Source organism: Vulpes lagopus, chromosome 2 (assembly GCF_018345385.1).
Source record: "Vulpes lagopus strain Blue_001 chromosome 2, ASM1834538v1, whole genome shotgun sequence".
NCBI lineage: Eukaryota > Metazoa > Chordata > Mammalia > Carnivora > Canidae > Vulpes > Vulpes lagopus.
In genome coordinates, this window is record NC_054825.1 from 52,204,994 (window position 1) to 52,224,912 (window position 19,919).

The following is a 19,919-nucleotide window of genomic DNA, read 5'->3' on the forward strand; positions in this document are numbered from 1 at the left end:
AAATGTCAAGCCTTTGAGTTGAAATAATAGATTCATACTTTTTTGGTGGAGAAATGGATTTTTTTTTTAAGATTTTATTTATTCGAGAGAGAGAGAGAGGCAGAGACATAGGCAGACTGGGAAGCAGGCTCCATGCAGGGAGCCTGCTGCAGGGCTCCATCTTAGGACTCTAGGATCACACCCTGAGCCGAAGGCAGACGCTCAACCACTGAGCCACTCAGGCATCCCGAGAAATGGATTTTTTAAGACTTTGCAGTTGAAGCCTTGTCAATTTATTTCAGTAATAAATCTCTTAGGGAATATATTGGGAAAATTACAACTCTTGGTTATGTGGTCTCAGTGTTTCCCATATTTCACCACTAAGCAATTTGATTATTAAAAGCGCTCACAATATTTCCTTGTTTGTGTGTTTTTTCTAGCTATGTGGATTAATTTATTATTTTGAGTCTAGAAATCATGTTTACCCCTGATTTTTATTAAAAAACAAAACAAAACAACTGCTGTTTATTATAGGGCTCCAACAAAAGAATCATCTGAAGAAGAGTATGACTCTGGAGTTGAAGAAGAAGGATGGCCTCGCCAAGCAGATGCAGCAAACAGCTAAACTGTCAGAGACTTCTGTCTTGTATATAAAACTTTTCCTTCTTTTGTTTAGGATCATAACTGTCTCTACAGTCTGACATTAAAAGCATTGCATCTATCTTGGATAGCATACATGGTCAGAAGCCTTTAGGATAAAAATCAGATCATGTATATTATGTAACATCACATTGATTTATACAGAGGACGTTACGTGGACTTTAATGATACAGTGTTCAGAGATAAAATGTACATTATTTTGGTTCAGTTTTTTTAAAATATGCTTTAACAAAATACTTAGGAGTTCCTTTAAGCAATGCAGGTGTTGCAATAACTGTGGATTTTACAATAATGTTACTCTACAAATGGGAAAATAAATTCTTTAAAATTAAAGATTGGGATACCATTTTTTAGTTTAACCTTTTTTCTACCCATATCTGTTACCTGAAAATATTGGAATTTTATTCATCTTAAAAATTGGAACAGGTAGTCTCCAAGTATTTAAAAATTTCATGGAAAAAGTACCCTGAAGAACCATATTTTGCTGATTTATTTAGCTATGTTCTTAGTCTTATCTGCTAATGCATGATACCAACAACCCAGTTGGTACTATAGAAAAGGCCATTCCCTTGCTGACTTGTCTTGATTTATTTTCCATCTTTAATCCATTTCAGTATGATGAATGTGCAGATGGAATTGAAGTCTGACTTCAATCTTCAGGAAAAGACCATCTAATTCTAAAAGTAACATGCAGCATCAATCATAGTAACAGTCATGTGCTAAACTATTCTAATATCCACTTAGCTTAAAGTGCTCAGCTAATTCTGTTTTGTTTTTTTTGGTGCTAGGTATGTGTCTAATTCCCATTGAAGAAAATCTGTGCTTTGCTATCAACAGAAATGAATGTGTTCACGCTAAAATATACGTTATTAACTCCATTATATAACAAAACTAAACAGTGGGAGAAATTTGGAGGGGTTTAATAATGAAAGTTATTTCATTTGATTCTATAAATATCAAAATATTTGGGTACCTTTTAAGCTTAATGATGATATAAATTTCCATACTATTCATTCAGTTCAAACTCATTTGAAATTGTTACATTTAAAAAAAAAAGAAATTGTTACATTTAAGTATTTGTTTTCATTATTTGGTTTATAGACGCTTGAATTTTCCTGTTACCCCCTTTTTCTTAGGAAAAGAACTTTAAGCTATTAGCAAATTCTAAATCCTATTGGTGAAAAATTGGGCTTTCTATGATAAGAGATGTGACATATGTATTTATGGCTGGGTAGGACCAGAAATGCACTTTTGCAGAGTCTTTAAGCTTGGTTGCTATAAAATGGAACAGAAACAGGTATTCTTCTTAGTCTTTATTAATGGTTAAAGTTCTTCTCAGGAAGTCTTTCATATTATAACTGTTCATTATCTTTCTTTTATAGTATCATCATTTCCCTTTTTGTAGAGTGAAAATTGGAGTAGCTACTAAATATATTAAGGTTAATCCTCCAGAAATGGACTGGGAGACATTTTAGTCACAACAACTTACATTTGGTTTTGGAAGTTGTTAACAAAGCATAATTGATGTTTTTAAATCAAACAAACTGAGTATAACTACGATTTGTATCTTGAAACTTATGTTTTGGCATTTGAATAAAACAGAAGTACTAAATGAAAGTCAGTGTGGTAGTATGTCCATATGCAGTACCATTTTAAAAAGGACACATATCACGAGCTGCTTTATTCTAGTGACTGGTTAATCTTGGCACTTTCATATCCTTCTAATAAATTCTCCTAGTTGTAGATTCCACAAAGTTCTGTTATTAAAGTTTATGTTAAATATTTATTGAAAACTTGCACTTAAATGTCCTGCATGGGCCCCACACTAGATAAATAAGACCAAGTTTTTCAAGAGGATTACTAGTCTATGAGGAGAAGCAAACACAAATATCTGTACATCACAATAATGGAAGTGAGATAGGTACCAGATGGGGTGACACAAAAAGTAGGTGGCCCAGATGGATGTGGAAGATCAAGTAGGAATTTGCCAGAAAGAAATAATGAAAATTAAATCAAAATCTTGACAAATGTAAACAATAGAATATCTTGTATGCCATGTTAAGTTGTAATTTTATGCAGAAAATAGTAGGGTATTGTTAAAAGGGTATTAATCAGGAGAATTGTTCATTAGATGTGTATTTTAGATTGTTGGGAAGGGAAGGCTCTGAGGAAAATGGAGGGAAACATGACTAGAGGCCTCATTGTGGACACTCCTCCAGCACTTGCCCCTCTGTCTCTTACCTGGTTGCCTTCCTCCTGTTTTTCAAATCAGTTTTCATCATAAACAAAACTTGGAATTCACATCTACTCGCACACAGTAAACTAAAAAAGTGAGTCGTCCTGTTTCAGGTTCCCGTTCAGAGTTTGATTCTGGGCCAGGTGAGAAGCTATTGGAAAGTTTTGCACAGAGAAATGACATAATCTGACTTAAGTTTTAAAAGACTATTCAGGTTACAGTTTAAGCAAACAGACTACAGAGGAGCAAGGATTGAATCAGATACCCTCAGGCCTTCTTAATTTTTTTGAAAGAAGATAATGGATTGAACTAAAGTGATAGTGGAAGAGCAGATGGGTAGGTATTTTTGGATATCTGAAAAAAAAAATGTATTCCATTCCTTCAGTGGGGAAACTCAGTATTATAAAGATGTCTATTAACTATATTAATTTATGAATTTAATATTGCAATAAAATACCAGTAAGTTTCTTTCTTTTTTTTTTTTTTAACTTAACAAAGATTTATTCATGAGACCTAGGCAGAGGGAGAAGCAGGCTCCCCTGCATGGAGCCTGACTGGGGACTCAATCAAGACCTTGGGATCAGGACCTGAGCTGAAGGCAGACGCTCAACCGCTGAGCCATACCTGGTATTAGCCAGGCACCTGAGCCATACCTGGTATTAGCCAGGCACCGCGGGACCAAAAAGATTTTATTTTATTTTATTTTATTTTATTTTATTTTATTTTATTTTTTTAAAGATTTTATTTATTTATTTATTTATTTATTTATTTATTTATTTATTTATTTATTTATTTATTTATTTATTCTTGAGAGATAGAAGGAGAGACAGCCAGAGACACAGGCAGAGGGAGAAGCAGGCTCCATGCACCGGGAGCCCGACGTGGGATTCGGTCCCGGGTCTCCAGGATCGCGCGCTGGGCCAAAGGCAGGCGCCAAACCGCTGCGCCACCCAGGGATCCCCCAAAAAGTTTTTAAATTGAAAGTAGGCATGGACGCCTGGGTGGCTTAGTTGGTTAAGCATCTGCCTTCAGCTCAAGTCATGATCCCAGGTCCTACGATCCATCCTGGCACTGGGCTCCCTTCTCAGTGGAGAGCCCGCTTCTTCCTCTCCCTTGCCACCACCCCCCCACCATGTGCACTCTCTTTCGCTGTCTCAAATCTTTTTTTAAAAAGTGATGCAAGTAAAATATGGAATATTATTTAAAATTTAAGAAATATTACAGGTCCCTTGGGAAGTGGGGTCAGGCATTGATCAGTTCTCATGGTATATGATGTAGTTTTGGAATGCTGCTAAGTTCCAGACCCACTGGCCAAGAAAGAATTCCTGAAACATTATGGGTGCAAAAAGATGATTTTATTAAAAGCATGGGGACAGGACCTGTGGGCAGAAAGAGCTGCAGCACTGGGGTTGTGAGGAATGGCAGATTATATTTGGGAGTTGGGGGAGGTAAGTAGAAAGGGAAGTGTCAAAAACTTTGATATGCTAAAGAAGACTCTCCGGATACTGGAGGCCTGGCTATTGTCGAGCTAAGGTGGTTTTTCCCTCTAGCAAAGCATTAACATTAAGACAGCGGGAGTTTCCTGGAGGGATGTTATATTCTGCTTGCCTAAAGTATTTGTCAACGGGCTTCATGTTATAAGGAAATTTTATTTTATTTACATTCCCTTCTACCTTTGTTTCCCACTTCACTATGGAGGGGAAAGTGATGTTAGGGCTCCAGGACATTGAGTCTATGGGGTTTTGAAAATTAGGTTATTGAGAAGATGCTTTTTCTTTGTAAATCACTAAGACATTTGTTCACTGAGGGATGCCTCTGTGGCTCGGTCGGTTAAGTGTCTGCCTTCTGCTCAGGTCATGATCCCAAGTTCTGAGATCGAGCCACGCATTGAGCTCCCTGCTCGGTGGGGAGCTTTCTTCTCCCTCTGCTGCCTGCTCCTCCCTCTGCTTGTACTCTGTCAAATAAATAAAACCTAAAAAAAAAAAGACATTTTAAACTGATGGAGACTCAAGGCTTGCAGGACTGTGATCTCTCTTAATCCCTTAGTTTTAGGGCAGTCAGGAGTGCCTGAGGAATGTCCCATATCCCACCTGAGAGTGGGGCGGAGGGCGGTTTGTGGGGTGTCAGCTTGTGCTTTGTCCTCAGCTTGCTTTCTGCTGTACTCTGAACCAAGGAGTCATCCATTATTGCTTTGAAAAGTAAAAATCGAGTCATGCGATGCTGCAGCAATTGGACATGGGGGGGGGGCGGCGGGAGGAGAACCTCAAACTAAGTTTCACACCTTACACAAAAATTAACTCAAAATGGATCACAGACTTAAATGTAAACCTACAAAATTTTTAGAAAAAGCACAGGAGAAAATTCTCAGGATGTAGAGCTAAGAAAGAGTTCTTGATCTGACTCCAAAAGCATGATTCATAAAGGAAACACCAATAAGCTGGGCTTCATTAAAATTAAGAACTTTGGGGATCCCTGGGTGGCTCAGCGGTTTAGCGCCTGCCTTTGGCCCGGGGCATGATCCTGGGGTCAGAATCCCAAAATGCTATGTGCTGTATGATTGCATTTATATAACATTCTTGAAAGGACTAAGTTATATAGAGAACAGGTTAGCTGTTGCCAGAGCTTAAGGAAAGGAAGTGGGTGTGGCTATAAAGTAACCTGGAAGCAATGAAATGGAAACATTCTGTATCTTGACTATATTAATGTCAATGTCTGGATTGTAATATTGTACCACACTTTTGCAAGCTGTTTCCACTGGGAGAAACTGGATGAAGAGTACACAGAATCTCCCTGTATTATTTATTAATATATATATATTTTTAAATAGATTTTTAAAAATATTTTATTTCTTTATTCATGAGAGACACAGACAGAGAGGCAGAGGGAGAAGCAGGCTCCATGCAGGGAGCCCAATGCGGGACTCTATCCTGGGACCCCAGGATTACACCCTGGGCCAAAGGCAGGCGCTAAACCGCTGAGCCACCCAGGGATCCCCAGGTTTTATTTATTTATTTTTTTCTTTGTTTATTCATGAGAGACACCGAGAGAGGCAGAGACAGAGGCAGAGGGAGAAGCAGGCTCCATGCAGGGAGCCCGACGTGGGACTCGATTTCGGGACTCCAGGATCGCAACCAGAGTCACCCAGGCGTCCCTATTTCTTACAACTGCACAGGAATCTACAATTATCTCAAAATAGTTCAATTTTAAATATCTAATCATGTGGCATGGCCTCTCCTTTCCTCCCAGCTTAAAACCCTGCAGTGGTTTCCCATTGTTTTTAAGATACGAGCTCCTGGAATGCTAGGAGATACTCTCTCAGTCTCCCTCCAGGCTTTCTGTGCTCCATCTGACCTGTAGAAAAAAAGGCAAAATGAATCGTAGATCAAATTAAATTTCCTTACACCTTGCAGCTCAGTGACAAATACTTCAGACAGCCAGCAGAGTCGGGCATTCCTCCAGGAACTCCCAATTGTCTTAAAGTCAACGCTTTGCTAGAGGCAAAAATGCAACCTTAGCTTGACCACAGCCAGACCTTCAGGATCATGCAAGTCTTCTTTCACATAGGAAAATCCTTTTGGAAATTTCCTTTGTTTCTACCCCCACCGTGACATAGAAGTATATAACCAATTCCAGTGCAGCTCTTTCTGCCCATAGGTCCTGTCCCCAGGCTTCAATGAATCCACCTTTTATGCGCTGAAAACGTCTCGAGGATTCTTTCTTGGCTGTTAGCTGCGGGACCCCAACACCCCATCACCTCCGCACTGGTAATCTTTCAGTTCCCGGACTAGACCTACTATCAAGAGTTTTTGCAAATGCTGTTCCCATCCGAACTGTGCTCCGCTCGCTTCTAGTTAACTCCCCACTTATCCTTCAGGCCTCGGAAGGCTTCAATCCTTGGGACAGCCTCCCCTAACTTCTTTGACTACGTCAAAATCTCCCATACGCTCCTCTTGCCCAGGGTTTTCCTCTTTGGTAGTACTTCCATTCGCCGCGGCACCTCGCCATTTGTTCGCTCGATTACGTGATTGATGTGTTTTCTTTCCCAGACACGTAGTTTCACCAGGGAGACTCTATCTGTTCGTGACAACGTTCGCAAAGCAGCTGGCGCCGCAGCCAGGACGCTCAGGAGGAGCAGGGCTTGGAACTGGAACCGAACGAACGCCCACGAAGGCGCCGGGCGCGCCTCGGCGTCGCGCGAGTGCTACGTCACTTCCGCCCCGGAAGACCCTCTTTCTAAGGGAACCGCTCCAATTCCTGTCACTTCTCAGACTCCCTCCGTCGCGGATATGGCTCTGCCGCCCTTCTTCGCCCCGGGCCGCCCAGGCCCGCCGCCTCCGCAGCCGCCGCCTCCCGCTCCCTTCGGCTGCCCGCCACCGCCGCTGCCCTCCCCGGCTTTCCCGCCGCCTCTTCCCCAGCGGCCCGGCCCCTTTCCGGGGGCCTCCGCCCCCTTCCTCCAGCCCCCGCTGGCTCTGCAGCCCCGGGGTCCCGGGGAAGCCTCTCGCGGCGGCGGCGGCGGCGGCGGCAGCGGCAGCGGCGGCGGCGGCGGCGGCGGCGTCTTCTACCCAGTGCCGCCGCCGCCGCTGCCGCCGCCGCCGCCCCAGTGCCGGCCCTTCCCGGGGACCGACGCTGGCGAGCGGCCGCGGCCGCCGCCGCCAGGCCCGGGGCCGCCCTGGAGCCCGCACTGGCCTGAGGCGCCGCCGCCGTCTGATGTGCTTGGGGACGCGGCCTTGCAGCGCCTGCGCGACCGGCAGTGGCTAGAGGCGGTGTTCGGGACCCCGCGGCGGGCGGGCTGCCCGGTGCCTCCGCGCGCGCCCGCTGGGCCCAGCCTGGGCGAGGTGCGCGCGCGGCTGCGCGGGGCTCTGCGCCTGGTGCGGCGGCTGCGCGACCTGGGCCAGGCTCTGCGCGAGGCCGAGGCGGATGGCGCGGCCTGGGTACTGCTGCACGCCCAGGCCGCGCCGCTGCGCGCCGAACTGGCCGAGAGACTCCAGCTGCTGACCCAGGCCGCCTATGTGGGCGAGGCGCGGCGGAGGCTGGAGAGGGTCCGGCGCCGCCGGCTGCGGCTTCGCGAGAGGGCCCGGGAACGCGATGCCGAGCGGGAGGCCGAGGCCGCGCGAGCCGCGGAGCGCGAGCAGGAGATTGACCTCTGGAGGGTCAAGTGCGTGCAGGAGGTGGAGGAGAAGAAGCGGGTAAGAGCAGCAGATGCGCAGGGGCCAGGGGTAATGAGGTTTTGCGCTGTCGTTTCCCAGGGTTAAGCCTCTTTTTCCTCGTCCGTAAAATAAAAAGTCTTTCCGATCTCATATCTCCATATTGATTGCGTGTTAATGATACAAATAGTACAAAGCACAAATGCTCTTAAGTGCACCGCGAGGCCTGTAAACACAAGATTACACGGTGGCGTTGCAGAATGACAGACGTCCTGTCTCCTGCTGCAACGTCCTGTCCGCTTACTAACATTTAAGGCAAACAAGAATCTGGGTCCTTGTTTCTTCTGTTGGCCCGGCAGATTTTATTTTATTTATTTATTTATTTTAAAAGATTCATTCATTCATTTGTTCATTCATCCATTCATTCATTCATGAGAGAGGCAGAGACACAGGCAGAGGCAGAAGCAGGCTCCATGCAGGGAGCCTGACGGGGGACTTGATCCTGAGTCTCCAGGATCAGGCCCTGGGCTGAAGGCAGCGCTAAACCTCGGCGGATTTTAATACAAAGTATAGAAGCTCTTAGTGCCTTTTGCTAGTTGGTTTATGAGGGCCTTAGTGAGGAGTTCCCCAGGATTCCTTTGTTGAGGAATTTTACTCATTTTTTTAATTGTTACTACTCAAAGAAAAATGTATTTATTCGACAGAGAGAAAGCACAAGTCGGCAGAGTGGCAGGCTGAGGTAGAGGGAGAAGCAGGCTCTCTGCTGAGCAGAAAGCGGGTGGGAGGCTCCATCCCTGTCCCTGGAATCATGACCTGAGGTGAAGGTCATGATTATGGTGAACCATAACCAACTGAGCCACCCAGAAGCCCGTTTGGAAATTTTAAACCACAGATCCCCAGGTTAACAGTGGTGTTTGGGGGGCACTTGCTGCATATTAGGTGCTGTGCTCAAGACCTTGCATATACCAGATCTTTAATACTTGTAACAACCCTAAACCGTATTCTCACCAATTTACAGATTAGGAAATTGAGGCACAGAGAAGCTAAGTTTCGGACAATCACACAAGTGATTTGTAGTAGTTTTACTCCTGATTTGAGCCCATGTTGGCTGATTCCGAAGCCTGTTGATCTTAACCTCTTAAGTAGGGGCCAGGGTGAAAATGGAAATTGGTCAGGCATTCTCATTACTCCTGAGGGCCTCTGGGGTCCCCCCCCTTCACAACCAGCTTGTGTTTCCTCCCTCCTCTTCCTCCTTGTGTCTGTTATTGCCCTAGAATCTTTTTTTATTTTATTCTTTTATTCATGAGAGAGGCAGAGACACAGGCAGATGGAGAAGCAGGCTCCATGCAGGGAGCCCAATGTGGGACTCAATCCTAGGATTCCGGATCACACCCTAAGGCAAAGGCAGATGCCCAACCGCTGAGCCACCCAGGCCATCCCCCTAGAATCTTAAAAGAAAAAAAAAAAAAAAGATGTATTTATTTTTGTGGGAAAGAGAGAGCACAAGCCCAAACAAGGGGAAGGGCAGAGGGAGAGAGAGAATCTCAAGCAGGCTCCATCCCCAGCATGGTGCCACACGTGGGGCTTGATCTCACAACATTGAGATCATGACCAGAGCAGAAACCAACAGTCAGTCACTTAACTGACTGAGCCACCCAGGTGCCCCAGCCCTAGAATGTGATATAATTCCTGTCCCCATTTGAAATGTGATGGCAAGGAATATCATGCTTTAAAGGAGAATAGTTGGAGGCAACACCATGATCTAAGGGAGTCTGCATCAGTTCATTTAATAAGGATCCATTATTTTCCAGATCTGATGCTGGTGATAGGGATGAATAGGATATAATGCTTTCCTTGAGGGGCTTAGAGCCTCATGGGGACCATGTCTATACAGCATGGTTATGTGTTAGAGTTTCAAGTGCTGTAGGAACCCAGAGGAGGAATATCCAGTCCATTGCAGGTTGGTGTAAGGGAAGGCTTTGTGGATGATATAATGACATCTGAACTGTCTTGAAGGAAATGTCAAAGCCAAGTGAAAGCAACAGGTGTAGTTCTGGGCAGAAGAGGGAAGGAGTATGGTGTGGTCTTAATGGTAGGATTATAGGCACTTATTGGATAGATGGAAAGAGAGCTTTAGGTAAAAGGATCTTCCTTACCACCCACAGTAAGGGGATTGGAGACCAGATCCTGTGAGTGGTGGTTTAAGGAACCAGAGTCATTTTGTCTACATGTGAACCAACTTAAGAAGAACGTTCAGGATAGGATCTTAGTGTTTGAAAGGCTGCCATGGCAAAAGATCTAGGCACCTAACAACACTGGAGTCCGAGCTATGTGTGTTGGGTGTCACTGACAAATTTTGTAGAGTTCTGGGCCCTTCCAACCCCATTTCTTGTCTTCTCTCCTCGTCTCAATCTTTGGGTCTAGGAGTCTATGTTTTTAATAAGAGAGCCCCAACTTAAAGTTAGATGCAGATGTTCTTTGGACTATGCTTGAAGAAACTCCAAGGAAGAAACAAAAATTAGCATCCATGTGGAAACTTCAGAGAAGATACTCCCTGGCTGGACCAGTGTGGGAGAGGAGTTGTGTACAGCCCAGGAACTTGGAATGGAGATCCAGTAGAAACTCAACCCCAGAACAGTCTGATCTTCTGAAATCTCACTGCTGGGCAGCTGTTCTCTGCTTCAAGACTGTTCCTAGGGCAGCCTCGGTGGCTCAGCAGTTTAGCGCCGCCTTCAGCCCAGGACATGATCCTAGAGACCCGGGATAGAGTCCCACGTCAGGCTCCCTGCATGGAGCCTGCTTCTCCCTCTGCGTCTCTGCCTCTCTCTCTCTCTCTCTCTCTCTCATGAATAAATAAATAAAATCTTAAAAAAAAAAAAAGTGTTCCTAATACTAGGTCTGTCTCATGGACTCGGTCTTTTCCAGGAACAGGAACTGAAAGCTGCAGCTGATGGTGTCTTATCTGAAGTGAGGAAAAAGCAAGCAGATACCAAAAGAATGGTGGACATTCTTCGGGCCTTGGAGAAATTGAGGAAACTCAGGAAAGAGGCAGCAGCAAGGAAAGGTAACCATGGCTTTGCATTTCTACTTGTATTTATTCCTCTATTGCCTGTTCCTTCCCTTGCTTTACCCTAGTGTCCACCCTCCCTCAAAATTTTTGAAGAAAAAAAAAAGTTTGATTATATTTAATTTTCACCCAGTAGAATAACAGCTTGTCAGCCCCACCTCAGAACTTTTGAAGCAGAAGCCTGACTTTGTTTACTCCTTTTTGACAGGGTTGAAAAGAGAGGCAGGTGTGGGAACCCACTGTACTGCCTTTCCCTTGACTCATCATTCCCACAGCAAGTGTTCTGGCCACGCTTTTGTGAGTGAGGTTGGCGTGGCTCATCACTTTTGCCCATGTACAAAAGCAAAAGCTATCCTTTCTTTACTAGGTGCTTCAGAAGATGTTGAAAACTTGGCATGCGCTTCGGATATGTTTCAAACCTGAAACATTGATATTTAAAAAGGTGTGAGTGGTTGGACAGGGCAGGGAGTGCCTTGCAAACTGCATGGGTGTCCACTTCTGTACTTTGGGATCAGAAAACCTGAGTCCTCTCCTCTTGCCTCTAGGGGGAGCACTAGTTTTGGAGAAGCTACCTAGTTGTGCTTTCAACATTTGCCTGTCTTGATCTTTGCTCTTGCAAGTCTTTTTGTGTGGAGGGCCCTCAGTTCCATCTTTTCCGTTTTAAGCTCTCACTATCCTTCAAAACTAAATACAGATGCAACATCCTCCATCCTCCATCCTTCCCTGATCTGGATTGAGGTGACCTCCTTCTTACTTGCACCGGTTTGGACTACAAGCTGCCTTATTTAGTAGACTATAGGTCATTGATACCAACCAGGGATATTTGAGACTACACAAATTAGCAAGTACTGTGATAGCAAATGACTTCCCCTGTGTGGTTTAAAATATAAATGAAACCTGTGAATCAGACCCTTAATAAAGTTCCATTGGGATATGACCATTGTGTATTCAACCCAGCTCACTCACTAGCTAAATGATTAGCTTCTGCATGCCAGGCTTCAGAATAGCTAGTTCAAATTGAGGCCTCAGAAGAATATGACCCCATAGTGCATTCATGAGTCAAAGGGTAGTTTGCATCTACTATGTCTACCCTTATCTCTTCCTTGGGGAATGAAAACCTGAGGGCTGTTATTTAATATTCTTCTACTCCATGTCCTCTGTGAGGAGAGTATTCAGTAAACTTTTGCCAAGTGAATTTCGTAGCATAATTTCTCACTATTTGTCTTCTTTATTTTGGTCCAAAAGAAGAAGGAAATTTTGGAGGAATTGTGATCTATAAAAATAAGCAGCCTCTTTGGAGTTAATGGACTTGAATATAAAATGATTTGGTAACTAGCAGCTAGTTGCATCATATACTTAAAACTTTTCTCTCAAGGTGTGTACACCTTCAGCTAAGGGCTGAGAGAATGAGGCCAGATATGTAAGCAGGGCCACATTGCAGTGCCTTAGGGGCCAGACTAGACTTCTTACCTATGCTTAAAACTGAGCAGAACCATTGAAAGATTTTAAGCAAAAAGTGAAATGGCAGCAATAATCAATGCTGGTCCAGGAGAGAAAGGAGGGAGCTCTAGGAGGGAGGGAGAAAAGGAGAGACACTGAGAAGGCTATTTAGTAGTCTGGGCACAGATAATATAGGAGTGTGAACTAAGGGTCAGATGGTGACTTGGAGAAAAGTAAATGAACTTAAGAAATACAAATAAAGGAGAGGGGGAATGTGTAAGTAAATAACTTGGGGAACAGACTTGGGGTTGACGAGTTCAATTTGGGTTGTGTTGAGTTTGAGGTGCCTGTGGTACCTCTTGGATAAGAGGTCATTGGCATGTAGCCACAAATAGACATGACTTTAAGGAGGTTGTATAGTGCGAGTTGAGGGCCAAAATGACAAAATCCTAGGGAATGTCAAAATCCAGATGCATAAAGGGGTGGCCACAAGAGAGGTCAGAGAGATAGAAGGAGAAAGTAGGTCCCCTACCTCCTTCTGGAAAGTCCCAAATGCTCAGAGAGATTGTGTAATCTTGCTTGGGGAAGTTACCTAAATGCCTCTCTGCCTTAGTTTCCTCATCTGTAAGACTATGGGTATTTTATTTAGGTGTTATTAGGAATAATGATAGTACCTAAAAATTGAGAAATATCTGTGGGAATTAGTACCCAATAGATCATCAGTGAGCTATGCTAGGTGCAATTCACAGCAGAATGGTATGAGTAGAAGCCAGACTAGACTACAATAAAGAGGGAATAGGAGATAAGAAAACCAAACAGTGAGTTCAATATATGAGAAGTTTGCCTGTGAAGAAAGGAGAGAACTGATCAGTATCTGGCAATGCGGAAGGGCAAAGTGGTAATCTTAGGGTCATGGGAAAAATTTAAACATATTTCATTGCCAAGCAAAGGAATGAGTATAGGGAGAGTATCATAGAGAAGCAGGAAGGATAGTTGATGGCTCAAGGTCCTGCAGGAGGTAGAGAGATAGAGAGACTGTAGGTGGAGGGATTAACTTAAGTGTAGAAGGATCCATCTTCCACTGGAATGAAAATGAAGGAGACAAGGATGGGTAGTCACACAGATGAGCAAAATCAGGGGGTTGAAAGTTAAGAGATTTCCTGGCTACTAGCCTGTTTTCTCTGAGATGGGTTAGATTGTTTGCTCAGAGCCAGTAGAGAAGGAAGGCTTTAGGACAGCATTAAAATCTTTCAATGGTTCCGCTCAGTTTTAAGCATAGGTAAGAAGTCTAGTCTGGCCCCTAAGGCACTGCAATGTGGCCCTGCTTGAAATAACTGCTGTGAAGAATGAGTATGAGCCAACTAGAGATCTGTGGGAGTATGGTTGTAGGGAGAGGTGCCCTGGGCTCAGCTGATGTAGTTCTATAATGACACTACATCACATAAGCAAATGATTTCTTCCAGGAGTGCTCTGCAACTGGCAGATGAGTGCAGAACACAGGGCTGTTAGGGTTTTTTGCTTTATGAGTGACCCCAAGTTTTGGTGAGGATGAGTAAAAGAGGGGATAGATTTGGATACATTCAGTTGGAGGTTCTGGTGAAGCCAACCATTTCCAGGGAAGAGATAAGTGCACTGGGAGACTAGAAAGTCCTAGTCAGAGAAGAGAATTGTGCTTAAGACTTTAGAGGTAGCGGGGTTTTTCTTATCATGCGCAGGTACAAAGACTGGACAGGGGGCAGCCCCCGTGGCGCAGCGGTTTGGCGCCACCTGCAGTCCAGGGCATGATCCTGGAGACCTGGGATCGAGTCCCATGTTGGGCTTCCTGCATGGAGCCTGCTTCTCCCTCTGCCTGTGTGTCTGCCCCTCTCTCTCTCTCTCTCTCTCTCTCTCTCTCTGTCGCTCATGAATAAAGAGATGGAATCTTTAATAAAAAAAAAAAAAAGACTGGACAGAGCTCAAAGGTGGCTGGCTGAAGGGAAAAGGAGAAGGCATTAGTTATGTAGGAGTTGCAGGAACTGGAGGAGTGAATGGTAGAGGTGGAGGGAACCAAACCATGTAACAGTATGTGGGCTCAAGAGAAAGACTGGATGAGGATTGCTGTTCCCGAGGGAATGTGTCATGGTGATCAGAAGTGATAGATGAAAGTTTGAGGGAGGTATGGATTCATGGTACAGGTCCAGCAGCCTGAGATAGGCTACCATTCCTCATGGGGTCTGTGGGCACTTTGGAGCTGATGGAGTGTTTGTATTTCACCATACTGGTAGATTTAGTACTCTGGCTCTTTACAGAAGTTGGCCAATTCCTGGTTTAGGTAAAGAAATGAAGCAGTCAAAAAAAAAAAAAAAAAAAAAAAGAAATGAAGCAGTCATGGAATTGTTACAAAACAATGTAGTGACAGCTTGAGCTCAGTGCTTAAGAATTTTGTGGTTTTTTCGGAAAATAGCTGGCAACTTAGTAGAAGAGGGATTTGAATCATAGGGTTTCCATAGTTGGGAATGAGTGATTGTAAACCTGTTCAAGCAAAGCAGTCATGAGAAAATGACCTAGAGAAATGTTAGCTTTGGAGGTGAGGATAAGAAAGTCGGTTCCACAACCACTTAGTGGCAATGGTTGAAGGAGAAAAGAATCAAACGTCCAAAGGCCTTGATCAGCTCTTTTAGGAAGCAGTTTACTATCACATTTAGTTAATCCTGGAAGCGCCCCTAAACATTTCTTCTCTTGAGAATTTATCTTACAGAAATAATCTATAGAAGGAAAAAAGTAACATGCCTAAGAGTAACATTTCACTCGTGCACAAAAATAGAACACCTAAATAAAATACCCATAGTCAACTATGATGCCATTATCACTAACAAAATTAGTAATAATTCTTTGATATCACCTACTAACTAGTCTGTAATCAAATTTTCCCATTTGTGGAACTAGTTATGTTGCCTATCCTATTAGCTGACTAACCATCCCAGGCTTCCCAGGATGCTGGGTTTTCAATGCTAAAACTGAGCAAACTGAAATACTTGGTCACCTTATACCAAGCAGCAGACTGTGAGGGCAGTGTGATTAGTTATGCATATTTCTTCTTCATTTTCCAAGTGTGTTTTCCCAGAACTTCAGATTCCATCAGTAGGAGAATTGTTTATTAGTTGGTTCTGAGAGCCTGTGCTGTGGGGATATCACAGTGAAGAAATATAAGATAATTCCTCTCTTTAGTGAGCTTACAGCCCAACCAAAACCATTAGAAATAAAATTAGGTTAAGTGGTATGATCGAGAGAGAGAGAGAGAGAGAGAGAGAGAGAGAGAGGAGGGAAGTCATGGTGGGGTCAGATTAATTGGAGACTCAAGATCAAATTGAGCCTTGAGGGCAGCCCTGGTGGCACAGTGGTTTGGCGCCGCCTGCAGCCTGGGGTGTGATCCTGGAGACCTGGGATTGAGTCCACATCAGGCTCCCTGCATGGAGCCTGCTTCTCCCTCTCCCTCTGCCTCTCTCTCTCTCTCTGTGTGTCTATGAATAAATAAATAAAATCTTTAAAAAAAAAAACAAACTGAGCCTTGATGATTGGTTAGAATGTACAAATTCGAAGCAAATTTATAATGAAGTAGTACTTTGAATCTGCTCATTAGAACACAGATTTTGAGATAAAAAGTTGCATCTAAAATGCCTTTGGAAAAATAAAATAAAATAAAATGCCTTTGGATCTCTGCCTAGGCGTCTGTCCTCCAGCTTCAGCAGATGAGACTTTTGAACATCATCTTCAGCGACTAAGAAAACTCATTAAAAAACGCTCTGAATTATATGAAGCTGAAGAGAGAGCCCTCAGAGTTATGTTGGAAGGAGAACAAGAGGAAGAGAGGAAAAGAGAATTAGAAAAGAAACAGAGGAAAGAAAAAGAGAAAATTTTACTTCAGAAGCGTGAAATTGAGTCCAAGTTATTTGGGGATCCAGGTAAGTTCCTCTGTAAACCAGAGGAGAAAAGGAAAATACTCGATTGGCTGCTCTTTTTCCTCATGGATGGTCTCAACCTAAACTAAGAGGTGGTAGGCAGCAAATGGCACTTTCAAGACTTGAAATTCTAAACTGTGTACTGGAAGTCACAGGTAAAGAGGAAATATTTGATCACATTGTTATACTGTCATAGTCAGAGGCTCAGTCAGCTTGCATTGAGAAATATACTCTAGATATGAAGCATGATGATGTGGTAACATGCCTTTTCTTTTTCAGATGAGTTCCCACTCGCTCACCTCTTGCAACCCTTCCGACAGTATTACCTCCAAGCTGAGCACTCCCTGCCAGCACTCATCCAAATAAGGTCAGAGTGGGAATCTCTGTGTCATCTTCCCTTTAGGTAGCAAGAAGCATTCGAGGTGCTTGTGTTGTTGAGGTCTATTGCTATATCTTTTTTTTTTTAATTTCTTATGAGTTTATTTAAAGTTTCTAAGTTCTCAGGATGCCACACATACCTTTAGCCCTCAGTCCTTGAGAAGTAGATGTCTCTGTTTTAACAGGTGAAGAAACTGAAACTCAGGTTGTGATTTGCCCAACAAGTATTGTCTCATGATATAGCTGTTGTGTTGGCTTAAAGCACTGACTTCCTTTTCCTAATTGTCTTCTGCTACTAAATAAACCAAGGGCAGGAAACCCTTCCTGCCACTTGCCTGTGGAGACTGTTTAAGTCCCATACCAGCTTGTCAGTTCTCACAGGTGAAAGCTAGGAGAGCTAGGAACGAGGAGTCTCATCTCAATATGCAGTTACTAATGAGCTGGGTCAAGTTTTCAGCTCTCTGGGTCTCACTTTCCTCACCTATAAAATGCAAATGGCTGGACTAGAATGTGGCCTTTAAACTTCAGCAGTAGGGCTCTTCCCAAAGGCAGTCTTCTGAGAAATCCATTTGTGAAAATAGTTTGAATGAATGGGTTCCGTGAGCAGTTCAAATCTCTTATTAACTGGAAGCACTTTGTTGTTTTCTAGATTGCCCAGAACATTTGCTTGAGGCCTAGGGGTCTTTAAAGCTTAATTTGAAAATCACTGACCTAAGTGATCTCTCAGGTTCCTTCCAAAACTGTAAGGATGCTTGTAGTATACCAAGTTTGTGTTCTGGGAAAAGTATATTTCTGGCTAATATGCAAGTTTTAGCTTTTAAATATAAGTACAGTCGATTCTCATTATTCGTGATAGCTATGTTCTATAAAGCTGCAGGTACTGAATTAGAGAATATTGGACTGCTAGCCCTCAAGGAAATACAGGGTTGGGTTCCTGTGAGCCTGGGCCCATACCATTTTCATTAACCGATCAATACATAACATTGTTTTATGTGGATTTCTTTTTAAAAACATCTTATTTAATATATATTGATTCATTAACATTGAACTCCTAGCGAACAGCATTGTAATGCCTGCATCAACATAGCTTCTCTCACATACATGTATTCTCTGTAAGGCATACTCCAGCCTTCTCATGCTAGCCAGCACTACAACAGTATACGTGGGGGCCATTTAAATATAAAAGCACAAATATGTGAAAAACGTGGCACTAAATAGACTGCAGAAAGGACACTTGTTTATAGTATGAGGCTGAAAACAAGAAGACAGTGTCATCTTATTCAGTTAACCTCAGTTGGGAATGTACCTGTCAGGGACTCAGACTTTTCACTGCCCTGTGCGTGTTGGCAAGTGACATGAAAGCGCCACAAGTACTGATTGTGGTGTCACAAATGAATTTTTGTGAATAGGCAAATTTGCAAATATGGAACCTGCAAATAATGAGGATCAACTGTATATTCATTATTTGGTTATCCATAAGAGTTCTTTGCAGTTTTTGTCCTTTATATGTACATTTAAGAACTATTGTCTTTTGCATACTGCTTAGAAGTCAAGTTCTTTAGTGTACTAGTACATACAGTCATTTGAAAGCTAAGTCCTGAAATAGAATATTTAGTTGCTGAACATCTTGCTTGGAATAGAACAGAAATAAACAGTTGTTCTACATTGTTCTTATTAAGGCATGATTGGGATCAGTACCTGGTGCCATCTGATCATCCCAAAGGCAACTCCGTTCCCCAAGGATGGGTCCTTCCCCCGCTCCCCAGCAACGACATCTGGGCAACGGCCATTAAGCTGCATTAGTAAAGATGCTACAGGAGTGTGGTCCGGCCAAGCCTCTTTCCAGCTCTAAATACTAGTGATGCCACCATCTTCTTGTGCTGTAGACTAAACCACAACCTCTAAACTTCATGTGGCATTGCCCTACCCAGAAGTTACGTTTTCCTTGCATGGTCTGTCCTGGCCAGAGGTGCCTCTTGAATCAGGAGATTAATATGGTTCTTCAGGAAAGGACCTAGGTGAACTGGGGTTATTACCACAGGCAGTGGCCGTGGTTCACCAAATTTGCCTCTGTTTTGAAGAGGCTTGGTGCAGAGTGACTTGTTAATTTACTCTTAACTGCCTTGGTGGTGATGGGTAAGTACACTCCATACACTCAACACAAGTATGCACTGGGTAGACTTAGCAGCCCTTCCGCCAGTACTGAGTGTGAAGGCAGGCTTGATGCAAAACGTCCATACCCTTACTACCTAGAGAACCCTCTGACTTCTAAGAGGAAAGGTCAGAGATGCCTTATCTTTGGTTTTGTGAATCCCACTTTTGGTGCAGCTTAAGAAGCTGCAGGCTGAGCTGCCAGAAAAGCTCATGGCCTATCTGGTAGTCCTGCGGTTAACTTGAGAAAGCTGTACCCATATTGGATCGTGTTTTAATGGATAATGACTATATCTTCCCATGTTAGAAGGATCATAACAAAAACACCTGTTTTTTACGTTCCTATAGGCCCAGTTGTTCAGAATCCCCAATGATAGAAATCTGTTTCCCTATGGGAGTGGGACCTTAACCTCACTCAGTCACATTGGTAGGTGCCGGGATAGCTGTGGAATTTTCTTAGGAACTTAAGCTCCCCAAAACACCATGTAGTTAAAACTGGGAGGAAAGCAGATAAAAATGAAATTGAATTTATTTTTTTATATTAATAAATGCGGTTGTGCCTGGAAATGATTGATCATATAACATGTCAGGAGTTTGTTTTGTTTTGTTTTGCTTTTTGTCACCTATTGTATTATTTATATTTCCAAAAAGCTAAATAAATATCATTTTTATTTTTTAGCTTGAGCCTTTGCCCCCAAATTTGTTGCTTACCAAATCACTACACACACTTTCACATTGATGAAACACATTTTCACTTCAAAAATACAAATTTGTCAAATTGACATTTGCTGTATAGGGAGGTGAGTGAACCTCAAGCACCACACTCTTCTGGAATCCAACTCTAGATAAGCAGGGAAGGACACCAGCTTTGGGGATGATTCATGTGGCAGGAAGCTCTGGGCAGCAAGATGCTAACACCTTTGTTC

At 43.3% G+C, this 19,919-nt stretch overlaps 2 protein-coding genes across 3 annotated transcripts in view; both read left to right on the top strand.

The window, feature by feature from the left end:
* CLPX (caseinolytic mitochondrial matrix peptidase chaperone subunit X) overlaps positions 1-2,256 on the top strand; it is a 49,361-nt gene extending 47,105 nt beyond the window's left edge. For both annotated transcript variants that reach the window (XM_041744130.1, XM_041744128.1), the window contains one exon: positions 514-2,256. In XM_041744130.1, coding sequence (XP_041600064.1) covers positions 514-604 — 91 coding nt within the window. In that variant the 3' untranslated portion in view covers positions 605-2,256. The remainder of the gene's footprint in view (positions 1-513) is intronic.
* A 4,772-nt stretch (positions 2,257-7,028) lies between these two features.
* PDCD7 (programmed cell death 7) lies at positions 7,029-19,583 on the top strand. Its single transcript, XM_041745662.1, has 5 exons — positions 7,029-8,061; positions 10,945-11,083; positions 16,231-16,467; positions 16,744-16,831; positions 18,522-19,583. Exons 1-5 carry the CDS (start codon positions 7,162-7,164, stop codon positions 18,643-18,645), a joined length of 1,488 nt encoding a protein of 495 aa, XP_041601596.1. The 5' UTR covers positions 7,029-7,161; the 3' UTR covers positions 18,646-19,583.
* Positions 19,584-19,919: the final 336 nt, after the last annotated feature.